Genomic DNA, 11,959 nt, shown 5'->3' with positions numbered 1-11,959 from the left:
CTTGTAATATTAGATGAACTAAGACGGGCCTGAGAATCAAGTGGCTGCCATGAGTTACTAGGAAGGGTAGAACAGACAGGGGATAGGATGAGAAGGGGCATTTCTAGGGCCACAGCCACAAGATAGTTCCAAGTCTCTTACTTGTTTCTGTGGCCATCTTCTCCATCAGACTGTGAGCTCCTCTGACACACGGCTGCTGCCTTATTCTTTTCTAGTCCCAGCAGTGGTCTGTACATAGTAGGTGTTCAATAAACATCTGCTTAATGAAGAAGGCAGGAAGCTAAAAACCAGTGAAACTGGGAATGATTTTCTTTTGAAAACTTTATCTTGAATCCCCATAATAATTAAATAACTTAAAAACATTCTGATAATTTGATTTTTTCGTATCAGTGAGGAGAGCTGGCTCTCAAAATTATACAACCGAAACTGGAATTTTGGGGATGGATATATTAATGTTAAACACATACTTCAAAGAATAAAAAGCAACTGCCCAGCTGTATAATTTGAAGACCAGAGAAAATGGCATGCTAAATATGTTGAGTCATTCATATTTTAATTCCAATTAAGGTAAACAAGATGGAGGCAGGGGAAGGCTCAATATGACTCTTCAAAGAGTTTTTAATGAAATGTGGTTTTAAACTTGTTCAGGCAGCCACACCAAGTCTGTGATGAAATTTTCACCAAAGGAAAAAGGGAAAATAAGGTAATATGGTTACTTTTTTCAAAAGCTAGGTTTATTCACTTTAGACTGTTTGTTGCTCTAAGATAAGATTGTGCTTGACTTTTCTTAGTGACTTTTTTAGTATTAAAATGTTCTCTCTTTTATGATGAGGTGATAGTAGATGGTGGCAGTTTTTAAAAGTGTTGAGTTGGCAGAAAAAGGCTGGTGCCCTATGTCAATCCCTAAAATACTATTTGTCCATGAAATCTCAATATCTAGAAAGCACTTCCACATCTTTTTTTTTTTTTTTTGGTCTAGGAGGGTACTCAGGGATTCAGGAGAGTCAGTGAGAAATGTGTGTTTGTTGAGTACACCTACTGGCTAGGTACCAAGCTTTATACATACATGATTTCTCAGTAAATCTTTACAATTTCCATTAGATATTCTTGTATTACAGATAAGGACATGGAAATTAATACAGAATAACTTGCTCAAGGAAGGTGCTAACAGAGGAAACCAAATCTAAGTTTATCTAATTCTAGAATCTGTGCTCCTTCCTATAACACCACACAACTTATTACAGTGAGTCTCTAATATTCATTTTAGGGAAAAATATTGTTCAATTTTTCTTTGTATACATCTTCATCTACCTTTTCAAACTCACTTTCTGACTTGTAACTTCGCAGTGTATTTATATAGTGATAGCCAACAATTTTTAAAACGAAATTTAGAAGTGTCAGTATTGTTCTCTTAAGCTTGCATCCCAACTATTTTTGCCTTTTTGTTCAAGAAACCACATAAAACCTATCAGGAAATATTCATATGGCAACACCCTGATTATCTGCAGTTGAAACATCCAGCACCACAGCAGACTACAAGGCCTCAGGCAGAAGTCAGTGAAAGCCAAGAGGGTTGAAGACACTGAATTCTTTGACACACCAGACCAATCACACTGCCATCCAGACCCTGAGACTATGAAAGTGACTGGTTAAAAAGCCAATGGCTTAAAAACTCGGTCTGTCAGGTAGAGTACAGAAAAGTGAGCAGAAGTGGGGAGAGAAGTGTGAGGAAGGTGAGAGGAGGGGAAGGAGAAAGCAAAGCACTGGCAAGAGGAAGAAAGCAGCATAGGGGTAAAACCAAGGCAAATCATATGCAATGAACTAGAAAATCCACGACACCTCAAGACCACGCTGATGGGCTTCCCTGGTGGCTCAGTGGTTAAGAATCCGCCTACCAATGCAGGGGACACGGGTTCGAGCCCTGGTCCGGGAAGATCCCACATGCCGCGGAGCAACTAAGCCCATGTGCCACAACTACTGAGCCTGTGCTCTAGAGCCTGTGAGCCACAACTACTGAAGCCTGTGCGCCTAGAGCCCATGCTCTGCAATAAGAGAACCCACCACAACAAGAAGCCCACACACCACAGCCAAAAGTAGCCCCCACTCACCGCAACTAGAGAAAGCCCATGTGCAGTAACGAAGACCCAACGCAGCCAAAAATAAATAAATAAATTTAAAAAAAAGACCATGCTGATTAATAAGGATGTGATCACGGCTCCCCAGCTTCTCACCTATATACTGAAAACAAATGCAGTAAAGAACATATAAGCATACAGATGAACTGTTAGCAGTGTTCATTTTAGAACTAGAATTAAAAACTTTTTTCTTAAAGGTATGTAGCTAATGCATTATAATTTAGGGGTCCAAAATTTGATCTCTGCTTGCTAAAAATCAAATTATGAAACAAGATTTTGTTTTTTTTACATTTCTCAATTTACCGAAGTCATCTGAAAATAAAGTCATATGTTTAACAAGTTTTGGCCACCAACTTTTAATAATACATATTTAATTTTCAGAAACATATGCTAACCATCAACAACATTATCAGGGTTCCATCACCCCAGATGTTATTTCATTGGTACATTATATCAATATTTACAAAGGCTTTCAAATTCAACAACACAAAACAAAACAGCTTAATTTTTAAAACTACAATGCTTTAAAAAATGTAAACTGTCCATTTTTACATTATTGTAAAAAAGAAGACTCACTCCTTAATGTGGCTTAATTTTTTTTAAGTGAGCAAAGCCTGGTGCTCATGGATAAAGAATGAAAAGAATTCTTTACATAGGAAACATTGTGCTCCAGTGTGGCAAAAAAAGAAATAATATATATATGTATATATATATATATATACACACACACACATACAAAGAAAAGAATCTTAAGTCCACAATTTAGACCACACACAAAAAAAGTCCCCAAATTGAGAAATTTATAAAAACCATTTACACATGGTTGTTGACCTATTGAAAACCTATATAACATTTTAAAAATAGTAACTCAGTCAAAAGATACCACTTCTCTTAAAAATGAAATTTTGTGCAAAAGAAATTATTTAAGCTAGAAACAAGACACTCCCCCTCAGTAAGAGGCCAAAAGAGCCACTGAAATAATTTAACTCTGTTAGATTTAGTGCATGTAACCAAAAGGCACACACATGTGATTAATATATTAATATATTTTCATGCAAAAACCTGTGCATGTTCACAATTATATAACAAAAACACAAACATAACAAAACGTAAAGCCTAATGTTTGGCAATGCTATTCTAGCTACATTCCTTTCTACTCTATCAGTCCCGGGTTTACTAGATCATTAACGTTGCCTCTCAAAAAATATATTATATTTGAACAACTTCCAATAAAAATTAAAAAAAGGATATTGGCCTGAAACACTATAACTTTTTTTCAGTTCTGATACATATAGAAACTTACTGATATGTTTATTTTAAATGTCATTTCAAATTAAGATACATTTTTCCTTTTGTTAATAAACACTTTGATTGCTCCAGTGAAGTCAGCAGAGAGAAGAACTTCTGTGTTATCTGTCTTCATAATACCTTAAGAGCATAAAAGAAAGTTTTTAGTTGATTTTAAAGGAATATGAAGTCTGCTGCCACAATTGTCACATGCCCATGACCCTCTACCTCTGGGGCGGAAGAACCTCTTCCAGCCTTTTCAGTCTCTCTTTTCTGGCTTGCTCCTGTGATCCTTTCATCCTCCTGTACCTCTCCTCTCTGAGGCTCACTTCCACCTACCTTGTCTTAGCTGCTCTTTTCCTGGCAGCTAAGGAGAGATTATGGTCCCTTGGGGCCAGGATGCCTGGATTTACTCCCAGGCAGCCAAGGCCTCTACGTTGTCTAATTCTTCATTTTGCGACAAGAGGCTAGCGTGTTATTCAGCCCCAGGACTGGAATGTTGGCAGGATGGGATCAGCTGGGCAAGTCTTTTGCCAACAGGGTTCACTAATGAGGTTGACAGTAAGGTTTACTGTACAGTAGACATACTGGAACTGCCATGAAATGAAGTACACACGATCACTCTGTGAATGCTGAGAGAACCTTTTGCCTTTCCAGTCCATACTGAAGAACCATGTAGCTCCTACGCTGAATGGCAAAAACACTTACCACTTACATTTGTTGGTAAAAACATTTAACAAACAAAATTCAGTGTTAACTATTATGCATAGGCAAAAATTGTGGATTTAAGAAGGACTGATTAGTAAGGAAGAAAATGATCCAAACTGGGAAGTTGTGTACAGGATGAGTTAGACAAAATGGTTTCACTTAGATTTGCTAAAAACATATCCTAAGCTGCTGAACATTCCTAACCACACTTTTGGTATATCTCAAAGTAGTGCTATGCAGCAGAAGCAGCAGCAAACAACTGAGGGATATCAGAAAGGCTAGAGAAGAAAATAATTCATCATATACATCATATATATATATAGATAGATAGATAGATAGATAGATAGAAATGCCTTATAAGATACAATATAATGAAGATGATAATGTCTATTACATGCCAGGCATTTTGCTAGACACCTTACATGTGTTATCTTTAATTCTTCTCACAACCTTGTTTTGTCTTTTTTTTCTTTAGTTTTCAGCTGTATCTTTTTTTTAATTGAAGTATAGTTGATTTAAAATATTGTGTTAATTTCAGGTGTACAGCAAAGTGATTCGGAGATACTCCTAATTTATCCCTCCCCCCTTCCTCACTGGTAGCCATAAGTTTGTTTTCTATGTCTGTGAGTCTGTTTCTGTTTTGTAAATAAGTTCATGTGTACTATTTTTTAGATTCCACATATAAGTGATATATTTGTCTTTCTCTGACTTACTTCACTTAATATGATAATCGCTAGGTCCATCCACATTGCTGCAAATGACATTATTTCATTCGTTTTTATGGTTGAGTAATATTCCAGTGTGTGTGTGTGTGTGTGTGTGTACACTGTAGTTTTGATTTGCATTTCTCTAATAATTAGCGATGTGGAGCATCTTTTCATGTGCCTGTTGGCCATCTGTAGGCCTTCTATGGAGAAATGTCTATTGAGGTCTTCTGCCCATATCACAACCTTTTAAATGAGGTATTATCACCATTTTAAACATGAGGAAAACTGAAGCTTAAGTTGCCGAATACGTAGGAATAAAGAGGAGGGCAATCAGATATATTTTATGATCTCATACCCCGAGTTTAAGAGTTTATTCTTAGAGTATACCTACACAGGTACAAAACAGCAAACACAAATCTAAGTATGATCCAAAGTTGTGCCTCTTTAAAAAGGACCCAGTGAAGTAATAACTGAACCATGTTAATATGGTGCAGTTTTGAGAAGTTTAAAAAAGGTACTTTTCATTTTTCCTCAAATGGTTTAAAAAGCTAGAATTTTCTGTTCAATGTGTAGGGGAAATGTGCGGAGTGTAAAAAGGTATTGGGGAAAAAGAAAAGGAAAAAAACCCAACCAAATGACCTAACTTAGAAGAGAGAAGTAGGATTTGACTGTGAGAAAAAAAGAAAAAGAAAATGAAAAGAAATATTTCCAAACAGGCATTTAGTAAAGGTGTAATAATTCTGAGTTGGCTGATTTTTAAGTCTGGTAATTGAAAGAAGTGCTAGGGACTTCCCTGGTGGCACAGTGGATAAGACTCCACGCTCCCAATGCAGGTGGTCTGGGTTCGATCCCTGGTCAGGGAACTAGATCCCACATGCCACAACTAAGGAGCCTGCCTGCCACAAGTAAGATCCAGTGTAACCAAATGAATAAATAAATAAATATTTAAATAAAAAAAAGAAAGAAGTGCTAGACTGAAGTTCATCTTTGCTATCAAAATTTTTCTTCACAGACAGAAGAAATAGTGTATTTAGTATAGTGTATAGTGCAAATAATACCACAAGGGAAATTACTTGATATTAAATGAGATAAAAATGCTTGAGAACTTTTTAGTATTCAAATACTTTTAGAAGCACTCTTACTACATTGTATCTATTGTTGTGACTTTATAACTCTCTACAAGGCCTGGGTATAGTCTCTAAAGTGAGAAAACACATTTAATAAAATATTCTGCAATAGATTTTAACAATACAAACTTGTTTTCATTAACAACTGGTCCAAGTTTACATGGTTTTATCTTACTCTTAAGAATTAACAGGGACCATTTTTATATAATTGGCACTCAATACTACTTGACGGTTTCTTTTCACTTCCTAATCTGAGCATTTTATATAATTGAAAGTACTATTCATTCTCAAAGTATTTGCTGCAAAGGGCAAGAATTACTGGCTTGTAAATAGCTATCTATGAGAAGCTGTAAATTTGTGGCAATTAGAAAAGAACACTGCTTTAATTTTGGTTTAATTCACTTATTCCGTAAATGTTTATTAAGCACCTACTATATGCAGGCAAGCACTGTGCTAGGCACTGGCCCTACAACAATAAATAAAACACATAAAGTCTTTGCCCTCACAGAGATTATAGTGCAGTAGAGACAGATAATTTATCTCATATATATTTATGTCTGGTTTGCATTTCTCTAAAGAGAATAGTTGTCCATAAAAAAAATTACCAACTTTCAAAATTTTCAGTTTTAATTCCCAGGTGAATTTAAAAGAAATAAAACTTGCAGGAACTATATTACCAAAATGTTCAGAAATGAACATCTGACAACCATTATGTTGCATAAAAGAAATATTCTTCATACTCATGAAGACCTCATAATACTCACAGGTCAATGAGGCTACTAAAGGCTGACTAGAGAAAATGAAGGACAAATAAAATATGAATACCTACCAGAGGGCATGTTATCCAAAACTTCAGCATCTTCACCTTTATCGTTCCCTTCTGATTTTTCAGATGGCACATCCAAAGACAACATCAAACTTGGGTTTGGAGCAAAGATGGCTGATGTAACAACTGCATTATGTGCTAGGAAAAAAAAATTTACTTCAAGACAACTAATAAACTTGATTCTAAACATCAAGACAAAAAGTATAATATAGCAAAAAACATAATAGTGTATGTTATATGCAAGTACCTTTAAAAACTAACATATAAGTAACTAAGAACTATTTAAAACCCCAAAATATTTTCTTAAAAAAACCCAAATCCATCATAGTAGGGGACTTTAACCCCCCACTTTCACCAGTGGACAAATCATCCAAAATGAAAATAAATAAGGAAACACAAGCTTTACATGATACATTAAACAAGATGGACTTGATTGATATTTATAGGACATTCCATCCAAAAACAACAGAATACACTTTCTTCTCAAGTGCTCATGGAACATTTTCCAGGATAGACCATATCTTGGGTCACAAATCAAACCATGGTAAATTTAAGAAAATTGAAATCGTATTAAGTATCTTTTCCGACCACAACACTATGAGACTACATATCAATTACAGGAAAAAATCTGTAAAAAATACAAACCCATGGAAGCTAAACAATACACTACTAAATAACCAAGAGGTCACTGAAGAAACCAAAGAGGAAATCAAAAAATAACTAGAAACAAATGACAATGAAAACACCACGACCCAAAACCTATGGGATGCAGCAAAAGCAGTTCTAAGAGGGAAGTTTATAACAATACAATCCTACCAAAAGAAACAAGAAACATCTCAAATAAACAACCTAATCTTACACCTAAAGCAATTAGAGAAAGAAGAGCAAAAACCCCCAAAGTTAGCAGAAGGAAAGAAATCATAAAGATCAGAGCAGAAATAAATGAAAAAGAAATGAAGGAAACAATAGCTAAGATCAATAAAACTAGACGCTGGTTCTCTAAGAAGACAAACAAAACTGATAAACCCTTAGCCAGACTCATCAAGAAAGAAAAGAAGACTCAAATCAACAGAATTAGAAATGAAAAAGGAGAAGTAACAACTGACACTGCAGAAATACAAAGGATCATGAGGGATTACTACAAGCAACTCTATGCCAATAAAATGGACAACCTGGAAGAAATGGACAAATTCGTAGAAAAGCACAACCTTCCGAGACTGAACCAGGAAGAAACAGAAAATATAAACAGACCAATCACAAGCACTGAAATTGAGACTGTGATTAAAAATCTTCCAACAAACAAAAGCCCAGGACCAGATGGCTTCACAGGCGAATTCTATCAAGCATTTAGAGAAGAGCTAATACCTATCCTTCTCAAACTCTTCCAAAATATAGCAGAGGGAGGAACACTCCCAAACTCATTCTACGAGGCCACCATCACCTTGATACCAAAACCAGACAAGGATGTCACAAAGAAAGAAAACTACAGGCCAATATCACTGATGAACAGAGATGCAAAAATCCTCAACAAAATACTAGCAAACAGAATCTAATAGCACATTAAAAGGATCATATACCATGATCAAGTGGGGTTTATCCCAGGAATGCAAGGATTCTTCAACATACACAAATCAATCAATGTGATACACCATATTAACAAACTGAAGGAGAAAAACCATATGATCATCTCAATAGATGCAGAAAAATCTGTCGACAAAATTCAACACCCACTTATGATAAAAACCCTCCAGAAAGTAGGCATAGAGGGAACTTACCTCAACAAAATAAAGGCCATATGAGACAAACCCACAGGCAATATCGTTCTCAATGGTGAAAAACTGAAACCATTTCCACTAAGATCAGGAACAAGACAAGGTTGTCCACTCTCACCACTATTATTCAACATAGTTTTGGAAGTTTTAGCCACAGCAATCAGAGAAGAAAAAGAAAGAAAAGGAATCCAAATCGGAAAAGAAGTAAAGCTGTCACTGTCTGCAGATGACATGATACTATACATAGAGAATCCTAAAGACTCTACCAGAAAACTACTAGAGCTAATCAATGAATTTGGTAAAGTAGCAGGATACAAAATTAATGCACAGAAATCTCTTGCACTCCTATATACTAATGAAGAGAAATCTGAAAGAGAAATTAAGGAAACACTCCCATTTACCACTGCAACAAAAAGAATAAAATACCTAGGAATAAACCTACCTAAGGAGACAAAGACCTGTATGCAGAAAACTATAAGACACTGATGAAAGAAATTAAAGATGATACAAAACAGATGGAGAGATATAGCATGTTCTTGGTTGGAAGAATCAACATTGTGGAAATGACTATACTACCCAAAGCAATCTGCAGATTCAGTGCAATCCCTATCAAACTACCAGTGGCATTTTTCACAGAACTAGAACAAAAAAGTTCACAATTTGTATGGAAACACAAAAGTCCCCGAACGGCCAAAGCACTCTTGAGAAAGAAAAACAGAGCTGGAGGAATCAGGCTCCCAGACTTCAGACTATACTACAAAACTACAATCATCAAGACAGTATGGTACTGGCACAAAAACAGAAATATAGATCAATGGAACAGGATAGAAAGCCTAGAGATAAACCCACACACATATTGTCACCTTACTTTTGATAAAGGAGGCAAAAATATACAATGGAGAAAAGACAGCCTCTTCAATAAGTGGTGCTGGGAAAACTGGACAGCTACATGTAAAAGAATGAAATTAGAACACTCCCTAATACCATACACAAAAATAAACTCAAAATGGATTAAAGACCTAAATGTAAGGCCAGACACTATCAAACTCTTAGAGGAAAACATAGGCAGAATGCTTTATGACATAAATCACAGCAAGATCCTTTTTGACCCACCTCCTAGAGAAATGGAAATAAAAACAAAAATAAACAAATGGGACCTAATGAAGCTTCAAAGCTTTTTGCACAGCAAAGGAAACCATAAACAAGACGAAAAGACAACCCTCAGAATGGGAGAAAATATTTGCAAATGAAGCAACTGACAAAGGACTATTCTCCAAAATTCACAAGCAGCTCATGTAGCTCAATATCAAAAAAACAAACAACCCAATCCAAAAATGGGCAGAAGACCTAAATAGGCATTTCTCCAAAGAAGATATACAGATTGCCAACAAACACGTGAAAGGATGCTCAACATCACTAATCATTAGAGAAATGCAAATCCAAACTACAGTGAGGTATCACCTCACACCAGTCAGAATGGCCATCATCAAAAAGTCTACAAACAATAAATGCTGGAGAGGGTGTGAAGAAAAGGGAACCCTCTTTCACTGTTGATGGGAATGTAAATTGATACAGCTACTATGGAGAACAGTATGGAGGTTTCTTAAAAAACTAAAAATAGAACTACCATATGACCCAGCAATCCCACTACTGGGCATATACCCAGAGAAAACCATAATTCAAAAAGTGTCATGTACCACAATGTTCATTGCAGCTCTATTTACAATAGCCAGGACATGGAAGCAACCTAAGTGTCCATCGACAGATGAATGGATAAAGAAGACGTGGCACGTATATACAATGGAATATTACTCAGCCATAGAAAGGAATGAAATTGAGTTATTTGTAGTGAGGAGGATGGACCCAGAGTCTGTCAGAGTGAAGTAAGTCAGAAAGAGAAAAACAAATACCGTATGCTAACACATATATATGGAATCTAAAAATTTTAAAAAATGGTTCTGAAGAGCCTAGGGGAAGGACAGGAATCAAGATGCAGACGTAGAGAATGGGCTTGAGGACACGGAGACGGGGAAGGGTAAGCTGGGACGAAGTGAGAGAGCGGCATGGACATATATACTCCACCAAATGTAAAACAGATAGCTAGTGGGAAGCAGCCGCATAGCACAGGGAGATCAGCTTGGTGCTCTGTGACCACCTAGAGGGGTGGGACAGGGAGGGTGGGAGGGAGACACAAGAGGGAGGAGATATGGGGATATATGTATATGTATAGCTGATTCACTTTGTTATAAAGCAACAAGTAACACACCATTGTAAAGCAATTATACTCCAATAAAGATGTTAAAAAAATACCAAAACCACATATAAGTTCTGAGATTCCATGACTTCTCAAATTTTAGACAAGTATAAGTTCTTCCTTGGTATAGGAAAATCAAACAAAGCCAATACAACGCGAAAGCAGTTAAAACTGCCAAACTGTCTCTGAAATAAAGCCTATACAAATTTACTTATAATACATCTCCATTTTAACTTTATTCACTTACAAGACACATAAAAGTAGGCATTTACTTACCTTTAATACCTTCCCAAAAGTCATTACGATCTCTCCTCACTGAAGTAAACTTGCTTAAGTCATGGTAAGTACTCCAGATATAAACATACTTATCTTCTGAGCCACTAACGAGGTAACTAAAATCATGGCTACATTTAGGGAAGAAAGAAAAAAAATCAAAGTTGTGGGTTTTTTGAGGTTTCCCTCTATCAGAGCTTCCTAGTTTGGAATACCTAAGAAAACAGCCAAGAGAACTTGTTGAAATACAGACTCCTACTCTCACTCCAGAGGTTCTGAACGTGTAGGTTTGACATGGGTGGCCAGTGGCATTAGTATTTTCATCGAAGCTCTAGGTAACTGCTGCTGGGTTAACCCACACTGGGATGAGTGCCTACTTAAGAGATAAAAGAGAGAAGCAGAATACTTTACCAAATAAATTACTGGGTAATTCAAGAAGAAAGGAGAACTGGTAAGAAAAGAGCTGAAATAAGGAGGGCTATAAAGGAAGAAAAGGTAGGTATTTCAGGAGAGCCTGCAGGTCCCAAACTAACAGTTCAAATAATAATGATATGCAAAGGTGTAAGTACAGGACACTGTACTTTAGGGTCTCAAAATGCTTTATTAGCTTCTGTATCTAAAAGGATCAAGACCATGGGTGGGGTGGGCGGTGGTGGGGTAAATTTCCTCTTAGAAAGCATACATGAAAGTACAAAAGCACAAATTCTGGAGCTGGGTCTTCTAATCCTGGTTCTGAAACTACCAGTGTGACTTTAGGCAAATTACTTAATTTTCTGGGTGTTGGTTTCTTCATCCGCAGAGCAGGGGCAATTCGAACTCTACCAAACAGCTGGATAATGTAAGTATGCCTGATAATATGAGACACCATTT

The 11,959-nt window shown here is 36.4% G+C and overlaps 1 protein-coding gene across 1 annotated transcript in view; it reads right to left on the bottom strand.

The window, feature by feature from the left end:
• Positions 1–2,466: 2,466 nt before the first annotated feature.
• The window catches only part of WDR44 (WD repeat domain 44), an 83,071-nt gene continuing 73,578 nt past the window's right edge, over positions 2,467–11,959 (bottom strand). Inside the window, exons 18-20 of the mRNA XM_082609118.1 lie at positions 11,093–11,220; positions 6,794–6,928; positions 2,467–3,563 (exon numbers count right to left, since the gene is read on the bottom strand). Coding sequence (XP_082465244.1) covers positions 3,469–3,563; positions 6,794–6,928; positions 11,093–11,220 — 358 coding nt within the window. The 3' untranslated portion in view covers positions 2,467–3,468. The remainder of the gene's footprint in view (positions 3,564–6,793; positions 6,929–11,092; positions 11,221–11,959) is intronic.

The sequence above is a fragment of the Mesoplodon mirus genome (assembly GCF_964341445.2).
Source record: "Mesoplodon mirus genome assembly, chromosome: X".
Classification (NCBI taxonomy): Eukaryota; Metazoa; Chordata; class Mammalia; order Artiodactyla; family Ziphiidae; genus Mesoplodon; species Mesoplodon mirus.
This window is presented reverse-complemented; position numbering and strand designations above follow the sequence as displayed.